Genomic DNA, 20,707 nt, shown 5'->3' with positions numbered 1-20,707 from the left:
GCAGAGAGAGTAAAGCAGGTCAGTGCTTCTAGGATAGATTAAGCTCTAGCCTATCACCACTCTACTCAGAGGGGAATGGTTCTTTTTTTTTTTTAAGCGTTAAAGAACAGTAAAGTCCACCCAGGCTATTGTGATCAGTTAAAAAAAAAATATCTAGATTTATATACAGACAACACTATAATATTAGCAGAAAACCTTGAAGACCTGGAACAATTACTAAGAAAGATCAAGGAAAGAAGTGCAAAGGTAGGCTTACTGTTGAATATAAAGAAAACAAAAATAATGACCAAGGAGAACCTACACAAATTTGAACTAGGGAATGAGGAAATAGAAATAATAAAAGAGTTCTTATACCTGGGATCAAATATTGATAGGAATGGGGATTGCAGCCAGGAAATTAAAAGAAGATTAATAATGGGGAGGGCAGCTATGAAAGAACTAGAAAAGATCCTAAAATGCAAATATATACAACTGAGCACAAAAGTTAGAATCATACAGGTCATTGTATTCCCTATTATTACCATGTATGGATGTGAGAACTGGACAGTTAAGAAAGAAGATAGGAAGAAAATCAATGCATTTGAGATGTGATGCTGGAGAAGAGGGATGAGGATTCCATGGACAGCTAAGAAGACAAACAAATGTCTAGTTAGGTACTGTGCATTAGTACCAGATGTTCCTTGTTCGTCTTTTGTGACATTTAAAACTCTAAATTGTCTGAGGGCTAGGTTACTGCCATGGATGGATGGATGGATAGATAGAATTAAGGGAAGACCTGAGAGAAGACGTTCTGGTGGGAATTTAGCTTGGGTTTGAGATGCTCAGATTGCCTAGGACTGTTCAGATAAGTTTGCTTTCAATGACTAGAATCTATGCAATAATAAATAAATAAATAAATAAATAAATAAATAATAATAGTACAGTAGTAGTAATTGTTTTTAAACACTTGGGTGACCTCAAAGCTCTTCTCTGGGCATTATTGGTCTCTGTTGTGATGGTTTCAAAGATGCACTGCTTGGGTTTTATTCCCTATAGGAAAATCAGTCAGGGCAGAAAAAAGGCAGATAACCTATCCAAGACATGGAGGGTTCTTCATACTCCAGCTGCATGATGAACTTCTTTATGAGGTTGCGGAAGACAGCATGATTCAGGTATGAGGATGCAGTTCTTCTGAAATAATTTAAATTATGTGTAGTGTTTTGGCTTGCCAGTGTTGCCTGTATGAAAGGGAAGACATCTGCTGCTCAGATACATTGGGGCACTTGAATCCACAGTATCCCATTGTGTTTAGATGTAGTTCTCCCATTCTTGCTTTATACCAGAATTAGCCTCCCTGAAGTAACCATGTGAAGTGGCACCTTTTTAAAAACTGAGCTTGAAGGGTGGAGTTTACTTTGGTCTTGTATACAGGCTTACACTATTGATCATAAGTTGCCAAGACACAGTGAATACATGTTTTATTGGAGTCACTTGCTCAAGTACAGTTACTAAGTAGAGAGGCATGTGAAAGACTTTGCTGAATGTTTTGAGTCCCCAAACAGAGTGTAGTTATCTGCTTAGCTTCTCTGGGTATTTATGTTCCCTTAGGACTATTATTATCCTCTTGGCTTAGGGGCATACTGGCCAATTTCAGTGACCTGAAATGTGTAGCCAATAGAAATTCTACATGTTTGAACAGCCAAACAAAACTGGGAGGCCCTTGTTGCTCTAGTGATTTTTCCTTGTTTGTATTGTCTTGTAGGTAGCACAGATTGTTAAGCACGAAATGGAAAATGCTGTGAAACTTTCAGTGAAGCTCTCAGTAAAAGTGAAAGCCGGGTCAAGCTGGGGAGACTTGCAAGAGCTGTACTTGTGAATGAACCCGAAACAGAAATTTGTGCTGTTAGTACCCAAGTCTACAGGACAATTCATGGCTTCTGCCACCAGATTCAACACCTGGGCAACTGGATGCATTTTAAAACGCTGATACAATTTATTTCCCAGCTGAATCTGAACCTATAAATGGAATTATTAAAGGAGCATTCATCTGTTGCCACTGCACATCTAGAAATGACAATAACATTCTTAAAGCAAAATATAATTCCTCTTGAAATCTACAATGAATTTAAAGTCTAGTAATGTATTGTTTCTTAATGGACTTGTCAAAAAATGCCTCTAAGTGCTTTTAATGAAATTAATATAATGGCAGGTTTTTGTATATAATACAGCTGCCGTCCTCAGAGAGGAAAAGTCTTAATTTGTCACCATAAATGCCTCTTTCCTGACATATGATGGTATTTATTTTTCAGAAACGTTACGATGTGTGTTGAATATATGATACGAGGTTATGATTTGTGGGGGCATTGTTAGCAGTACATGGACATGACTCCTCATGTTGCACTACAGGCACAGTGAATTGTGCAGTACTTGTGTAGCAAGTGTGTGAAATAATCCTTTACTAGTTCTCCTTGCCTGCTGTAGGGTGGAATGAGATGGGTCTCTTGATCTTATAGTGAATGTTCACTACCTGGAATCCTGTTAGTAGCATACACACATTTTCCTTGCACTGTGTAAGGAAATTTACAATTTCCCTTATACTGCTTATGTTGGATTTTGGGTGGTGTGGAGGTTGGTATTCTCTTCCTGCCTCTGTGGCACTAAAGCCCTCCTGACTTATCCTACAGTGCTTGAAGCCACCCACATCACACGAGCATTCGGTGTCTCATGAGGAGTTGACAGTATTGGGGAAGAATTTAGCTATGTCCTCATAGTCAACGGTGAAAATTTTACAGCCATACTGAGACCTCCAGAGGACCCAACAGATCTCAGCACTGATGTAAATTATTTTACATCTCACTATGGGGACATAGCCAGATGCTTCTCTGATCCTACCCATTTCCTATGAGGTATGGGATGGTCATGTGGGGGGGGGGGTGACGGGATTTGGAGGTTGTAGGGTAAGTTGAGGACAGCTTAGATCCTCATGTACCATTACTATGCTATGCTGAAACATACAGTACTGTAGACTTTGTCATGTTGGACTACAACTCTCTGTAAGGTGCTCTAATTAGGTCTGGTTTTGTGCCTCAATACTTGATGTAAGAAAATGAAGATCAGCTTTGATGTATTTTTGCTACTGGCTTTTAAACCAATGAATTAAGCTGTTTGTATTGTGAATAGTCAGACAAGAATTTAATTCATAACTATTTGTGTAATAAAAATATTTGTCTATCACATTTCTGCTCCTGTGCTGCCTTTGAAAAGTGCTGACTTGACGAAGAAATAATCTAATCAAGCTGTGGGTTTGAAACATTTACTTTGAATGTCAAAGGTGAATCTGGAACTTTTAGGAAACCTGTACACAACTGCTTCCTAGAGGTTCAGTGTCCTAGCTGCAAATGCAACATTTGAAAGAAATGCAGATGTCTTTTTTCTCCGCTTCCCATTTCTTCCGGTTCAGCTTTCTTAGAACTTGCACTGAACCTGTTATTTTTTCACACAGCTCAGGAAAGCCAAGTCTGGATACTCAAGCACTTAGTATGAACAGAGGCAACTCTGCCGGCAAACTGGAGGAGATGGCCAAGCACCAGGGAGTAGCCGAGTCCTCCTCCACACCCCATGCTTGAAAAAGTAATGCCTGAATGGCCAGCTGCTTTCCCTGTCTCCGCCACACAAAAAAATCTTAATAATATCTGGCACAGGTGCAGTACATATTTCCCTCTATCGTCCCCTCTAGCTTGATGCTCTTGAGATTATTGCTGCATTTTAAACAGCAGTGCTACCTCTTCCTGGAGGCAGAGCCCAAGCTGCAACTGGCACTTGCAGGCGTCTTCCCTCGCCTGCCTCGGAGGGTGGTGGAGTCTCTTCCTTGGGAGGTTTTTAAGCAGAGGCTGGGTGGTCATCTGTTATTAGGAGTGCTTGGATTGTGTCTTCCTGCATGGCAAAATGGGGTTGGATTGGGTGGCCCTTGAGGTCTCTTCCAACTCTAGGAGTGTATGATTCCCCTGCCTGCCTGCCTGCCTGCCTATGGCTACCTAGCTTGGCAGTGACTCCTTACTCGCACTCATGGAGGCAGGCTAGCTTTCCTCCTTTTGTTCCACCCTTCCTTCCTTGCTGAGTGACTGTGCTGGGTGTGCGCAAGGTGCATGCTACTGCTTGGGTCTCAGCCAAGATTGTCCCACTCCTGGCAAGGAACAGCTTCCCTCCACTATACTTCTATTGATGCAGCCTAGAATTGCATTAGGCTTTTTTAGCTGCCCCGTCATACTGTTGACTCATAAACTTGCTCCTGCTCCTGCATATCATAGCCAGCATTGCAGAGCAGGTTCCTGGACTTTCCTGCCATGAAGCCTTGTTGGAGTGACCCATTTCCAAGTCTCCATCTCCTGACCCCCACTTGAAATCCTTACCAGTACTTTTATTCAGACAGAAGGTAGGGTGCCATTACCACTCTACCTGGCATCTCGGACTCTGTCTCCCAAAATGGAAGACATTGAAATAAACAAATCAGAGCGGGGGGAAATTCTGAAAACAGGAAATAAAAAAAATTGAAACTATATAAAATACTTCCGAAAGGGGAAACTGAAGAAGAATTAATAAAACCCAGCATGATAAAATGGGCCCAAAATATAGGTGAGGTAATAAATTTAGATCAGTTGGAAAGAATGGAAGCAATGAATGGAATATACATGTAGGCAGGATCTAAAAATAATAATTATAAAATGTTTTTAAGATGGCACTTGACTTCACATAGAATAGTAAAGAGATATAGAGGTGTGAAAAGTAAATGTTGGAAATATATACAAGCGCCAGAGACATATTATTATGTTTGGTGGACATGCCCTCAAGCTAAAAAATATTGGATTTCTTTATACAATGTGACAGAGGAAGAGTTAAACAAAAAACGATGTTATTAGGGATGATTGAGGACAAAGTGGAAAAAATATGGCAGACTTATTTCCATTTTTATTCTAAACCATTTTTTTAATTTAAGAAATTGTATTCTATTGATTAATTCTCTAGAGAACATTTTTGATGACAGCTACATCCAAGAATGGTAGAAGCATATACACAAAAAGATTTTCAAAAGACCAGTAGTCTTAAATAAATGCAATTGTCAATGTGCTTGAAGGATAAGTTTTTCCTTTAAATGCTTTTAAAAAATAAGCACAGGAAACTAAAAGTATAGTAAATTTTCCTCTTGTTGCTAGAGTGTTGTTGAAACAGGTGGAATGACAGAAGATCATCACAGGAAAAGATGGCAGATCTGACAGCAATAAGACTGTGTTTTATAAAATGATGTCTTATTGGTATTTGATACCAGAAAAGATTGCTAAAATGTATAAAAGCTCTTTGAATTTGTGTTGGAAATGTAAAAAAGAAAAACAATAAGAAAAAAGCAGGAACTTTTTACCGCATTTGGTGGACTTGTGAAAGAACTCAAAACTTTTGGACTCAAATTCCTAAACCGATGGGAGATAGTTTGAAAAATAAACTCCAGTTAAATCCTGCAATATTTCTGTTAGGACTCTTAGATGACCAACTAAAAAAACAACAACAGAACACCATGGAACAATATCATGATATTGGACAACAGTAGCAAAACTGTTTTATGCAAGAGATGGAAAGACCCAAAAACACTTTCATGTAAACATTGGTTGTTAAAATTATATGACACAGCTGAAGTGGGTAAGATTACTATGTTAATATATGAAAAGATTTTTGAGAGCTTTAAGAAAGAGTGGAGGATGTTGATGGAATACATGGTTTTATTATGACTTTAGGATTGTAAGAGTGATTTAATAAGTAGAGGCATTGTTTTTTTCCCTTTTTATAAAATGTTTTAGAGCTTTATTAGGTCTTAGATAAGGGCTTTTACTTCACGTACAATAGATGAATTAAAATTATTTTAGTTACAGTTTTAACTTTTGAATAAACTTGAGTTAGACAAGTAATTGTAAAGCACTGTTTTTAGGCAGACTGGAAGCCCCATATTTTGTGTTCTGTGTATATTTTAATATAATATTCTGTGTATATTTCATTAGGTTTTTTTAGGTGTTAATTATTCTCTCTCTCTCTCTTTCTCTCTCTCTCTCACACACGCACACACCCCCCATTTTTTTTTAACCTATGGGAATGTTATATCTATTTGTTCAACTCTTTTAATAAAAATACATATTTTTAGAAATGTTCCTTTGTTTCTGGTCCCATTGACTTCGCTTTTGTCTAGAACTTTCTCAAGTGGAAATTTAGCTCTACTGCCAAAAAGGGTTCCCCACCATCAGCCTCCTGACTATCTAGCTCAAGAGCTACAACACAAAGAAAGTACCAGAATGTAGATTTTAATGTTATTTTATTTTTCTACTAATGAAATGCATGAGTGTTTTAAACCTAAGATTGTCTACAGAAAGGAATGTCAGATGTGAGAAATGCAGCTCATCCGTCGAAGGCAACATGCTTGAGATGTACCAACTTATTTTAAAAACACAAATATTTCCTGTTTTTGTTTTTTCCTTTGTGGACCTTGAAATCCCTTTCCCTCAATCACAGCATGCTTTGCTTTTGTCTTTGTCATATAAGAAGTCAGTTAGTCATGCACAGTTTTGCTCATTTTAAATGCATTGACAGTCTAGTTTGTACAGTATATTTTAAGCCAGGAGAAATCTTCCCCAGAGTTCATACCTAAAGCCAGTGAAATTACCTGTTGACGACAATTGTTCATTGGAAAATATTCAACATAAATTAATTGTAATGGTCCACCAGATGCAAAAATCTGAAAACCTTCTTCCTTGATCAACTGGTGTGCTGAAAGAGGGAAAGTTTTCCAAAGGTATCGACTGCTTCTGTCCTGGACCTGATTTTTGAGAATAAGGCCTCCTTTACCTTCTGTTCTTGAGACTCTAAGGTGCAACTTCATACTTAAAAGTCAAAACTGATACCATTTCTTGTCCTTGTATTTCAGCATTACCTGCAGGGGAAGATAAATAACATTATTTAAGTGACATAGTGGGAGGCACCTCACACTAAAAGGATGAGGGAGGCACGCCCATGAGCCTCCTATGAACAAAGGGAACTACAGTCAGCCCTCCTTATCCACAGATTTTTTATCATCCACGGAGGGTCCTGGAACTAAACTCCTGTGGATACCAATGGTCCACTGTACTGCATTTATAAAAATATGGGGGGGGGGTGTTCTTACCTCTTCCAGCATGGTCTCTCATGCACAGGCTATTACAGGCCAGGACTCTGGCTTCAAGAAAAGTTACTTCATACATGCATCTGAGGAAGTCAACTGAAGTCCACAAAAGCTCATGCTACCAAGTTCTTTCTTTCAGTTAGTCTCATAGGTGCTACAAGATCCCTTTGCATGCTGATTTTTCAGACTAACACAGCTATATCTTTGAATTCACTTCATACAGTAAGCCCCATGTCCTGTTGCCTGCCTGAGGCCAATACCCACCTCGTGTGCATGTTTGGAGAAAGCTTCTGCACTGGCCATCATTCGTGCTGTCCTCTCATCGAGTTCTCCCAGCTTCTGTCCCCTTTCATCAAGAGCAAGACGTGCGCGAGCCAAATCTCCAATAGCCCCCCCTGCAGCTCCTTTCACGCCTTCAACACCACCAGATCCAGGGATATGCTGAGCAAGGCTGCGAGATGCTTTTCCTGCTGTAGCCTCACCAACTGGAATTGGAAACCAGAATGAAATTAGAAATTTTTTTTATATGTGTGTGTGTGCTTCCTGGTCCCCCACCCAGCATCTAACAATTTTGGTAATGGAGCTATCATAGAGTTAATATTTAGAAGGATTTCCCATCCAGACATCTATTCAATGCAGATAGCAAAGTGTGATTTCACATCCTTTCACTGAAAGGCAAAGGGGAATATATAACATTTAAGCCTGGCTACCATGTGATAGAAGACCCGTCATAGGAAATGATAATTCAGAATTCTCAACAGGCAGAGTATTCCACCAAGAGAGCTTTTTCCTCTTAGAACAGCAGTCTTCAAACTATGCTCTTGAAGAGATTTTGGACTTCAGCCCCCAGAATCCCAGATGGTTGGCCAACATGGCTGAGGCTTCTGGGAGCTGAAGTCCAAAATCTCTTAAAGGGCGCAGTTTGGGGACCACTGTCTTAAGAGGGTAAATTTTCTCATTCCACTCTCCCATTCCTAGGGGAAATTGTTAACAGACAGAAAACGATCAACAAGAGAAGGAAGAAAGCAGCCACCAGCATATTATCATTAACATTTAGTGTGCATTATCTTGGTGGGACCAATGCAGGGAAAGTCACTGCCTTTTCCTGCCTATCCAGGACCTCCACCATAGTTGATATTGTACATACAAATGCCTAACTTTTAATGGTGTTAAATATAGAATAATTGAAAGTATATATTTCATTAATATTTTCCTTATTCTCCTTAACAGTCAGAGTCCCTATTGGGAGGAAGACAGCTATGCTTCAGAAAACAGATATTCTTATGAGCATCAATCTCCTTTCAGTTTTATAGATACACCTTGTCCTCCCAATGTGATACTTTTCCTGTCTTTGTCTTCTTGTATCTGTGATGTGAGTGTGAAAGATGACTTACAGAGCTCTTCTCTGTCGAGTGTTCCACCACTCCCGCCAAACAGCCCCTTCAGAAACCCTCGGTATTGAGCCTCAGGGGGTTCTACAGGCGTGAACAGCTCCCCGAGCATGTCCTGGCCAAAAGTAAAGTGGAACAACATCATTATCAGCAAGATGATATAAGATATACAGATAGGTAGATTGATTTTATCTGTGATATACTTCCATGCAGAATGGGATGGTTTCCCCCTCTAATATATTTTACATACTGATCTTACACTTTTACAGTCACTCCTTTTTGTACTGAAGGCTTACTTGAAAATGGGATACCTTTTCCTCCAAATATAATGTATTAGCCACTGGGCAGTGTGCGCATGTGTTGTGGGGAGAGATTGGCCATCTGATTTTATGTGGAACAACATTTATTGTTACCCTCAGTTTAAATTAAGTATTTTCCAGAATTAAATGTAGCTGCATGGGTGTGTTTGTAACTAAGATGGCCACCACCAGAAAACACAGCTATTGTCTCCAGGACACAGATTCAACATAGATCAAACAAGGGAAAGAAGAATGGCCACACCAAATAAAATGATCCTAATGATTAACTAGAGTAATACTGCTAAAGCGCTTTACATTTAGACAGCTGGCTCGCCATATCCACAGATTCTGCATCCATGGATTCAACCATCCATGGGCTTGAAGTATTTTTTAAAAATCCAAAAAGAAAAGCATGATTTTGCCATTTTATATAAGGGATATAATTTTACTATGCCATTATATATAATGGGACTTGAGCATTCATGGATTTTGGTATCCACATGGGGGTGGGGTGGGTGCTGAATACCACAGTGGATACTAAGAGCTCACTGTAACTCCTGTATAATAATAATGAAGGCTCAGTGGAAATTGGTGAAAATCCATTTCTGGAATCTTGCACATGTCTTGATATAACACATGATCAGCAGGAAAGGGAGGAGGAAGAACATAAGGGAAGGGAGAGTGAGGGAAACCCAAAGTATTTCAAGGAGGAGTTTGGACACAAACCTAGGAACATCCGTGTAAAATCAAACGAAAAAGCGTTGGAAACTCTTGATATTTCCGGAGACTTTCCCCTGTTCTGTATGAGTGCAATGATGCTCCACACTGGCAAAATAATTTCTGACATGCCATGAAGGGATGCCTTTCATCACTATATGCTGATTTGTTAAAAAATATTTTTTTTACCCAAATAAAGGATGGGTGAACTGAGAGCCCCTACCTAAACATGATGATACTTTAATTGTTGGGGAAATTAGCTTTTGCAAGAAGCTGGATAACCTATGAGAGTTTTAGTTAGAAAAATGTAGAGTGCGATCACACATACACACAATAATTCACACAGACACACCATTCAGAACTAACTGAAATGTAAATATGGAAACTGGATGGCAGTGTTGGAGGGGTTTGCAGTGGATTACCTGATCAGAGTAGACCTTGGAAAGCTGGAGTGATTCAGACTGAGAGGTCTCAGGGAGATGCATTTTCATACATGGAGTGCAGCCTGGGACAACTGTATGTGTACTGTGAGTGTGCAGAGACTAGGTACCTGAAATCTAGCTCCAGGCAGTGGGCTATCTTTTCAGGTAACAAAGACTGGATGTCCCATCCCAGAAATCGACAATGGGATTTGGGACTTGTTGATGGTTTTAACGTTAGTATGAGAAAAACAGTAATTGGATCAGGATAGCCCCAAGATGGGCAGGAAAGTTTGTCTGGAAACACAACAAGGGTGGGCATAGAGTTTGGCTTGCTGCTTTGGATGTGAAGAGATTCTTTGTCTCAAGATGCAAGAGGAAATGCATATGACTTGAGGAAAGGAAGAAGCACTAAGCAGCTTTGGTTGTATTATTACCTGGATCATTCAAATGCCTTGGCTCTCACTCCTTTTCTCCTGGTCATCTGATCTAGTGTTACTAAAGGTCAACATGACCTCTCAAGAATATGCTGACTCCAGATATGAAATATGGGGAACTCAAATACATTATGGGGCATGCAGAATGCACACACAGCATAGCTATCTGTTAAGGTAGGGCGGCTATAGGATGAAAACTGTGCATGTATCTCCTTGGCTCCTAAGAGGTTGCCACCCCAGTTGTGCAATCTCCAAAAGTGTCATGAAACTGAGATGTTGTATCATTTGCAGAAAATGGTACAGAAACCTGTCTGGCTAGCTGCTTCTTTAACACTTTGCTGCCAAATCAATTAATCAACTTGGAAAGACAACTAGCAATCTAGCAGCAACAACTGAATCTTCTCCAGTCCCAGTTTTTGTTGACTATCATGTGGGCTGCTCTAATCTTATCTCACTTTCCTAATCATGTTTTCATTGAACACACAGAATAGGAGCAAAGAGGAGTGTATCTGTACTACCCTACCACCTTTCATTCAGCAGAAAGTGAGAACAAGCTTTATGCACAAAAGCTGTACACATGAAGCCCATACTTACAAACTGAAAGCCATAGTGCTCCAGTAGGACAGGTTCTGGGTGGACAACCAAGTTATTCTCTTGCTCCAGAAGAGTCTTGTGCACCTTAAAAACTTATAGAGTTTATTCACATAGGATTTTATGGACTCCAGCCCACCTCCTCAGATGCATGAAGCACTCCCTCAGTTGACAATTATACACACACACATACACATATGAGTGGGGTCAGAGGGAACTGAAAGACAAAAAAGTAATAATAATTGACTTTGCAACTATTAAGGTAATTAAAACCTCTCATATTTCAATTCCCCCTGACCCCAACTGATATAATCAGTGGGACCCATCTATGTGTATAACAGTCTACCAACTGGGCTAACATGTCGAGCTGCACTTCATGCAGTAGGTGGCCTGCAGTCCATAAAAGCATAATAAAAGTCTATTAAGGTGCCATTAATACTCTCTGTTGTTGTGGTACATGTGTAGAACATGTTCACTGTTCTGATTCCAAGTACAGACTTAAGAGTGGTACTACACTACAGCCCTGTTTACATGTATGAAGGGTTAAATTAACATGACAAAAAGAACCTGTGTTACTAGAGTCACAGTTCTGCAGAGAAGAGCCCCTGCTATCTATGGAGGTTCTCCCTGTGAGCCAGAACTTGGACATTCTAGGTTCTGGTTCATATGAAGACACTTCACTCAAAGAAGAGGCTCTCCTATTCAGAACTGACACCTTTCCATGTTATCAATGTGATAGTGGTGGGGGCTAGCTTATATGATGATTTAACACCCTTTCCCGTGCTTGAAAAATGCTAAAGTCAAGAAGCTACAGCATGTCCTTGTGGTTTTCAGATTATGTTGCTGGGATGTTCCAATGTAGTATATTAAGATCAGTAAAAACAGACAATTTTTATTGGAAAAAATTAACAGCATGAGAGAAGAATGTTTGACAGTGTTTCAAGACTCACCTGCAGACTGTCAAACATTTCCTGGCTGTAGTTCAGTCGCTGAATTTCTGTGGGAGAGCCAAGATACAAAGCTTGTCCTTCGTTGGTAAAACAAAAGGTCCGGGCAATCCTCATGTCCGCTACAGGCAAATAATTAACGTCGAGCAATGGGCGTAGGCTTGGTACACTAAAGAAAAATAGTCATATTTTATACATCTGAAATAAAAACATGGTATTGTATACAGTATGCATTGTCATCTGCACCCTCAAAACTATTGCATTTGAATGCAACCAAAATGATCAAGGCTGCTTTTCTGTGTATAGCTACTTTAGAATAAGTCCTACTCAATGCACCAGAATCGACTCATGGGTATCATTAACCATTCACTGGTGCCATTCAGCTGCTACAGTGGAATTTCATCTATTGATCAATATTTTTCATGATGGTGCCCAAACGGTATAAAGCATTGTATGGCAATGCGGAATGCTATAATCTGTAAGAATGTAAAATTGCATATATAGTGCACCCCGTGAAACAGAATAAGACAAGGAACTCTGCTGGGGCACTGCTGCTACTTCACAGCAACTTTTGATTTTTTACAAATTCAAATACTTTAAAATTTACATTTGTAGCCATCAGTAGATCAATAACTATCTACATGTCTGTTCTCTTACTATAGGCTAAGTCGGCTGGGGCTTATAGCAGCTCAAGTCCAAAACCATAAAAAGGGGAACTGACATAAAGACTAGATTTTTCTGCCTCCCCAATGCCACCTTTTTTTCATATGGTGAGAACAATGAGGGAAGCCCATAAGTCTTATAGGTACTCTATTAAGCTGTAATAGAGTAAATAACTATGAGGCAATGGTAGTTTGTCTGCCACAGTACACGAAGGTGTTGTATGCAACATACAAAACATACCCCTTGCTCTTATGAGCTAAAGCAAAGAGGGAGACAGCCTCAATCTCTCAAAGATTGAGGGCACACTTAGGCACAATCATCAAAAACGGACTATTTTGCCTGCCAGCACCACACAAGTCAAGTAGAGAAACATGGCCTCCAAATTCAATGCTGGCAGATTAATTTGGGCATAACAGTGGTGGACCAAGGTGCAAACGATCTGCTATCCACTTTGAACAGCTCTGCTGCCTGAACACTGTGCAGACACAACAGCAGCAAAGAAGTAAGCCATTGTCACAGAATAGCCCTCAGAATGAAATTTTGCCTGTGTGCAATTAGACTTGCTTCACACTTTCCACCATCTGCAACCCAGTCATCTTTCCAAGTGGTTTATTGCTTCCATGTAGAAACGATGATTTAATGAGGTTCTGTTTCAGAGAGATCATAGGGCCAAAGCAGAAGGCCCAGAAGGAGCGGCCATAAGCCACTCAAGCCCTGAATGGGCTTGGGACTGCAGCAACTGCACAGGCACTCCTGAAATGAGCTGCCACTGCAGTCCCAAATGGGCCGCTGGCAGGAGCAGATTTAATCCGCTCCTGAAAAGTCTAGCTCCTGCCACTTAGGCACAACCTCAGAGCGACTTCAAGCTGGTTTGGAGGCATGTGCCATGTAAACACCACACCCCCATAGTTGCCCGAAGCTACTTCTTTTGGCTTGTCTGTTTTGGGCCACAGACAGACAGACAGACAGCTGTTGTATGCTTTCAAGTTATTTCCAGCTTATGGCTACCCTAAGGCCCTATTTTCTTGACATGTTTCTTCAGAGAGGGTTTGCCATTACCACCCCTACCCTCACCCCCACATATATATAAGCAACAGATAGACACACACAACACTACCATTTCCCGAGTCTGACAAGCAAGTAAGTAAGCAAGCAAATTAACAAAGGATGTAATTCACAGTGACACCAAAATATTGAAAGACTCCCTTGATGGGCTGTAAATTTGAGTAAAGACCAAATAAGCAAAATACTGTACTTTTAAACAAAATTCCATATGCATATCTGCTGAAAAGAAGGAGGATTAAGATTTTTATTGGACTTTTGCTCAGAGGTTTGTTTGATAAGCAAATGCACTCTAAAACTTCCTTGTCTAGCAATGAATCAAACCTCCCCCTTGGCTCTTCCCTTGGAGGTCCTTCAGATGTTTTGTTTGGGACTGGGGAAGGGTGGCAAATACCTCAGGATCATGATGCGCCCACTGGCACAGAAGCACGCCAGGCATGCACTATTACACAGAGTCACCACGTCTGCTCGCAATAAGAAGGGTGTGTCTGTGATGTTGTGAACATAGAGGCATATTTGGGAAGGCAGTGAAAATACTTTGGCTTGCTTTTCTGAGCAGATAATGGCAAACTGGTGGTCTCCCGTGTCCTGGGAACATGAAGAATGCAGGACAAGTTTCCTTTTCTTTGTTTTTTCACTCTCCTCGGTGCTGTTTGGATCACTCCATGCTTCATACGGAGGGCGTATTAATGTCCCCGAGCAATCCAAACAAGCAAAAGTTAACACTGCTCCCTTCAATGATAGAAATGTACCTATAAAATAAAATTTGCTCATGTTATATTTTTCAGTTCTCATTGTTGATAGCTCCAATAAATACATAAAATAAACTAACCTCTCCAAACCACCCATCATGGTGCCCCACACACATTATCTATGTTACACAGTGACAAGATAAAGTTGTTAAATAATGGTGTCTCTTTCTTTTCTGTCCACTTATGACACTGATAAATCGTATGATATAAATAATGCTGTGCTGGCTAAAACTTTGTGTCTAGAGACACTCCCACCCCACTCACCAAATTCTCTGAATATTCTCCCCCTTAACATCATATTTTCAAACGCAGTGTTGCCATTTCCGAGTTGGACAAAATGATAGAACTGATGGTATTAACATTCCCTGGGCTAAAAGAAATAGGGATAGATCCTAAGTTACTTCCAGATTTAATAACTCGAATTCATTACTCTTGTGGCATCACTGAACAGAATTCTATGTTTTTGCTTTCTTTCTTGAGATAATCATATCAATTGAAGGCTCAAAATAAGAAGATACACTGAAAATCAATGTGCTGCATATGATAAGTTTATTAAAAAATGTGCAAAATGACAAGAAGAAATAAGCTCAGTTAAATCTAATAAAAGGATAAAAGTGTTCTTTATGTTTTAAAGAATGGTTACTCACCCTAATTTTTAAAAAATTGTTAGCTATCGTATACATGGGTATTGGCCTACAGAGGTATTATCTTAGCAGTTACACTTCACCTTCATGTACACATGTGCAAATGAATATAAATAACTCTCAGCCCACCAGGCATCACATGTAGCCCTTGGGGTAAAAAGGTTGTCCATACTTGCTTCAGCCAAATGTATGTGTGCAAATCATGTATTGATAAAGAGATGTAAGTGATTTTCAGACTGTGGTTCATTATTTCCAGGTTTTGGTCTGACCACGCTGAACAGTATTCTAAACCAGAATAATTCAGTTCCTTTTTTTTACTAATTTTTGTTAATAATTGTATAACCATAATCCTATCTTGCAAGTCAGCAAGGAGCCTGGGAAGACACATCCTGAGCAAAACAAGCTTAGTGGCATATTCCTACATTTTAAAAAGAAGACATTAAGGAAATCAAGTATTCTTACCACTTGGAGAAGCTGTTACTGGCTCAGTGTGTCTTAATTCATCTGCACTGGGCAGATTAAGGGACACAGTTAAGACCAACCCCAGGCCTGTACCAACCCAAAGGCAAGGAGATACTGTTGTGTCATTTTTCCGTGCAAATGATTCTGTGAAATATAAAGCTGTAATTGTTTCCTTTGTCTCCTTATCAATACTGGAAACACTAGAGCTTCGAGAATGACTTAGGGAATTTTCTCTGTTATCTGTTTAAAGAAAGCAAGAAATAGTTCGTTCATTCATTCATTCATTCATTAAATTTATATGCCGCCTTTCTCCTGGAAAGGGACCCAAGGCAGCTCATAGATAAAACAGTTATAAAACTTTACAATAAACATTTTAAAAACAATTAAAATCAAATATCAACATGTAAACTGGCCTTGTTTAGCAACAACTCTGGTTTACTACTGGAGATCGTTGTAAATGAAGATGCCTTTCAAACCAAGGATGGCTCCCGCTTCTGTCAAAACCTCTGCTCAGGCAAGCTATAGAAACTATCTATAGCTAAAACATTCCTGAGAGGCAGCCATTCAAATTCTGCCAGTGAAGGTGAGCCTTCTGAGGCAGCAGATTTCACTGTCAAAAACTCTTTTTACTGTGAAGATACAGTTCAGTTCAAAGATACAGTTCAGCACCCTAGATAGTTCCTTTAAAGTTTAAACATAAATCCACATGTTCTGCTCTATATCATAAGCTCTCTGGGCAGTATACAGTAAAATCATTTAAAACAATTTAAGATTTCAGGTAATAAATACTTTCCGTATTCTAAAAACAATTATGTTTTAGAACAACGATGTTTGCAGAACACTGAACAATGATGTAATTTATAAGCTGAACAATTTTAACAATTAAAACTATCTAAAATTGCATATGCATCTCAATTTGGGTGTTAGGCTTTAACAAAAAGTCAGGTTTCAACATGGTACTGAAAAGAAACCAACACTGACACCACCTGGGCCTAAAAAAAGGAGGACATTCTGCTTCCATGATGTTCTTCCCCATGTCCTCCTGCAGTGCGCTGTTCCCATCAGAGGGACACAAAGCGGGGACAGCCCTGCAAGTTTGGGCAGCTACACTAAAGTGGTGGCAATCCTTGAGGTATAGAGGTCCCAAGCTATTTAGGATTTTGAATGCCATCATCAGCACTTTCAATTCAGACAGGATGTACACTGGCAACCAGTGCAATTCTTTTAAAACTGGAGTTATATGCTTTTCATAAATTGCATTTTGCACCAGCTGCAGCATTCAAGTCGTATTCAAGGGCAGTCCCACATGGAGCACATTACAGTAGTCTAATTGGTAAATTACCAGCATATGAATTACTGTGGTCAAGTTTTTCTTGTCCAGGAAATCTGAAGCTGGCCCCAAGCATTTAAGCCACAAAGTCCACTTGAGCCCCCAGTGACAGAGGTGGGTGATCCAGGAGTAGTCTGAAGCTTGGCAGATGCTCCAAGAAGTGTGGAACCCTGTGCAACACAGACTCCTTACTCAGTTCCCAGAACCAGGAACAACAACACACAGTGTAGAGTGATCTTGTAGCACCTTTAAGACTAACTGAAAGTAAGAAGTTGGCAGCATGAGCTTTCGTAGAATAAAGTCCACTTCCTTGTAGATGTGCTACAAGATCTCACTACATACTGATTCTACAGGCTAACATAGCATTATCTTTGAGTCTACAATACACAAAGAATCCATCCTAATGGGATTCAGCTTCAATTCACTGGGACCCATTCAGCCCATTACATTCCCCTGGTACTAATCCAGCACCTGCACAACTCCGATGATAAAGAGACACACTATCATCAGCATGCTGAGACCACCCAACCACAAAACTGCCAGTGATCTCATTCAGTGGCTTCAAACAGATATTAAATAACATTGGGGATAAAATAGAACCCTACAACACCCCAGATAGCCAAAATACCAATGCAACTTTCTGGAACCAGGCCTGTATAGACAGGAATGGCATCAGTATAATACACTGCTTCCTACTCCAGACCTGAAGGTCAGTGGTATCAATAGTCACTGAGAGATCCAGTACAACCAACAGAGGAACACTTTTTTCACTTGGAGTAGATCATCAAGGGTTGTGCTGCAGGATTCTCCCCAGGGGACTTTACTCTTCAATATTTTTATCAATGGATGACGGGGTGGAGGGAATCCTTATCAAGTTTGTGAAAGACACAAAATTGGGAGCAGTAGCTAATACATTGGAAGATAGGAACAAAATTCAAAAGGACCTTCATAAACTAGAAAATTATGCTGAAACTAACAGAATGAAATTCAACAAAGACAAATGCACAATTTTTCATGTAGGCCACAAAAAACAAATGCACAGGTATAAGATGGGGGATACTTGGCTCAGCAGTATTACATGTGAAAAGGGGGCTGGAATTATGATTGATCATAAGATGAACATGACATAGCAGTATGATACTGTAGCAAAGAAGGTAAATACTATTTTAGTCCGTATTGATAGAACCATAGTTTCCAAGTCAAGGGAAATAATAGTTCCACTATATTCTGCATGAGTCAGACCTCATCTAGAGTTGTCTGTTCTGCACGCATCATTTTAAGAGGAGTATGTACAAGTTGGAGCAGATTCAGAGAAGGGCTACAAGGATGATACAAAATATGAGCTGAACAATTTTAACAATTAAAACTATCTAAAATTGCATATGCATCTCATAAAATATATGAGGAAAGGTTGAAGGAGCTGTGCATGTTCAGCTTGATGAAGAGAGGACTGAGGGGTGACATAACCAAACTTTTTAAATACCTCAAAGACTCCCACAGAGAGGAGGGAACAGGTCTCTTCTCTGCTGTCCCAGAGGGGCACTTCCCTACAGTCACTTCCAGCTCTGTGACTCACAGAAGTGGGAACCACCTCTGATCTGAAAGTTATGTCCAGTTAGACCATTCAACCAGGTCTAATGATTTGAAGTTATAGGAGAATAGATTTTGATTGAGCATTGGAAGGAAGGTCTTGACAGTAAGAGCGGTTTGGCAAGGGAACCAATTGCTTAGAGAGGTGGTGGTGTCTCCTTCCTTGGACATCTTCAAAATGGGAAAGCTTTAGCTGGAGATCCTTCATTGAGCAGGGAGTTGAATTCAATGGCCAATGAGACCTCTTCCAATTCTATAACCCTCTGGAATGCCACACTGTTGTTCTCAGTCCATAAAACCAGGTGGATTTTAGGTGGATTTAGAACTGGTTGACAGATCAAAGTGATTAATGGGGTGCCACAGGATTTTGTCCTGATTCTGATATTGTTCAGCATCTTTACAAATGGCTTGGATGACTGAATACAAGATATGCTTATCAAATTTACAAATAACACCAAATTAAGCAGAGGAGTTCATAATCCAAAGTATAGAAACAGGATTCAAAATGGCTTTGACAGATCGGAGAACTGAGCCAAAGCTAAAAAAATGAATTGCAACAGGGATAAAGATAAGCACTACTGTTCGGCAAGAAAAAGTGAAATGCACAGATATAGGATGGGAGGCACCTGGCTTGAAAACAGTTCTTGTGAAAAGTATCTAAGGGGTCTTAGTAGACCCAGAAGCTAAGCATGCGTCAATAGTGTGATGCAGCAGCCAAGACAACCAATGCATTTCTAGGCTGCATAGACAGAAATATAATGTTAAGATCAAAGTAAGTAACAATCCCACTCGCTTTTGCTTCACTTGGAATCCATGGAATGAAGTTCAGGGCATCACTGATCAAGGTTACTGACAAACTGGATCATGTCTGCGGGAGGGTCCAGAAGATGGTAAAAGACCTGGAATCCAAATCCTATGAGGATATTTGAGATGGCCGTGTATGTTTAACCTAGAGAAGACAGGTGGCAGGATAGCTATCTTTAGCTAAGACAGAGATGGAGCAGGCTTGTTTACTGCTGCTGCAGAGAGCAGAACCCAAAGGAATGGATTCAAAGTACAAGATAATAAGAACTGACTTAAACATTAGAAAGAATTTATTGGCAGTAACAGCTGTTCAATAATACAATAGCCTACCTTGGAAGGTGATAGACTCCACTTCATTGGATATTTTTAAACAGTCATTAGATGACAACCTCTTAGGTGTTTTGTAACAATGGATTCCTTGGAACAGATCACCCTTGTGGTTCCTTCCAACTCTGATTTTGATTGATTCTAAGTCTTCTTTGCACTTATCTTCTCCCTTTGCCTACTTTTTCTAATATATATGACTGATGACGAACTCAAAGGTTTACACACATTTTTGAGTCTTCTTGATTAGAAAGTATTGATTTCAGAATTACCAGAGTATGAATAGAGATAAATAGTACATAGACTGCTCTTTTTGAAATGTGAGTAACAGCAGATCCCATTGTTCTTTTTGAAATGTAAGTAACAGCCGATCCCAAACATATATATCCCAAGGACACTCACCTTCTGTTGTGACAGGCAAAGAAACTTCCATGCATGCTGCAGATTGTGCTTTCCTAAATGGAGGCTTTCCAGGACCCCAGCGATTGATTTTTGTAATATCTGCACTGGATAGCCGTTTTCCAGAGCTGCAGCTGTGAGAAGTAGGACTTGTACAGTGCCCATTTACAGGATCTGTAATAAGACATTTTAAAGAATTAAAATAGGAATGTGCGTTCAGATCACACACTGTTGTTAAACCTGCAACCATTTAACAATATCCCCCAAGATTCTACAATTATTTTCTGCATAAAAATTATGCATAGAAATTATTCATACTGTCACCTGGAGAAAGGTAGCTTCTTCCTGTAAATACTTGTTTTCTGTATCTTATGGGGCAGGGAGCATTCCAAAATCTTTGGGATGTACAAGAAGTAATACTATTACTTGATTTTCTAGAAATGTGTTTGCCTTAGCTGATTCTATTCATTCTACAGATGAATAAGTTATGACATGCATATCTCTGGCAGCATCCCCAGTAGAAAATGATATTCATCTTATGGTGCAGGGGTAGTAAAATCTCTGCTTGGTCATGAAAGACCCTGGGCACATCACACTCTCTCATCCTGAGAGGATGGTAAAGACAAAGCCCCTCTGAACAAATCTTGCCAAGAAAACCCTGTGATAGGATCTGATCACCATAAGTCAGAAATGACTTGAAGG

The 20,707-nt window shown here is 39.8% G+C and overlaps 2 protein-coding genes across 4 annotated transcripts in view; one reads left to right on the top strand and one right to left on the bottom strand.

The window, feature by feature from the left end:
• The window catches only part of POLQ (DNA polymerase theta), a 55,607-nt gene extending 52,376 nt beyond the window's left edge, over nucleotides 1-3,231 (top strand). Inside the window, 2 exon segments of the mRNA XM_042454837.1 lie at nucleotides 1,036-1,151; nucleotides 1,742-3,231. Coding sequence (XP_042310771.1) covers nucleotides 1,036-1,151; nucleotides 1,742-1,855 — 230 coding nt within the window. The 3' untranslated portion in view covers nucleotides 1,856-3,231.
• Nucleotides 3,232-6,314: 3,083 nt separating this feature from the next.
• STXBP5L (syntaxin binding protein 5L) overlaps nucleotides 6,315-20,707 on the bottom strand; it is an 84,301-nt gene continuing 69,908 nt past the window's right edge. For all 3 annotated transcript variants that reach the window (XM_042451401.1, XM_042451402.1, XM_042451403.1), the window contains 7 exons: nucleotides 20,009-20,179; nucleotides 15,559-15,798; nucleotides 14,095-14,452; nucleotides 11,979-12,144; nucleotides 8,569-8,680; nucleotides 7,439-7,659; nucleotides 6,315-6,946 (listed from right to left, as the gene is read on the bottom strand). In XM_042451401.1, coding sequence (XP_042307335.1) covers nucleotides 6,905-6,946; nucleotides 7,439-7,659; nucleotides 8,569-8,680; nucleotides 11,979-12,144; nucleotides 14,095-14,452; nucleotides 15,559-15,798; nucleotides 20,009-20,179 — 1,310 coding nt within the window. In that variant the 3' untranslated portion in view covers nucleotides 6,315-6,904. The remainder of the gene's footprint in view (nucleotides 6,947-7,438; nucleotides 7,660-8,568; nucleotides 8,681-11,978; nucleotides 12,145-14,094; nucleotides 14,453-15,558; nucleotides 15,799-20,008; nucleotides 20,180-20,707) is intronic.

Source organism: Sceloporus undulatus, chromosome 2, assembly GCF_019175285.1.
Source record: "Sceloporus undulatus isolate JIND9_A2432 ecotype Alabama chromosome 2, SceUnd_v1.1, whole genome shotgun sequence".
Lineage (NCBI taxonomy): Eukaryota > Metazoa > Chordata > Lepidosauria > Squamata > Phrynosomatidae > Sceloporus > Sceloporus undulatus.
Note: the sequence above shows the minus strand (reverse complement) of the source record. Positions and strands in the feature narration are given on the sequence as shown.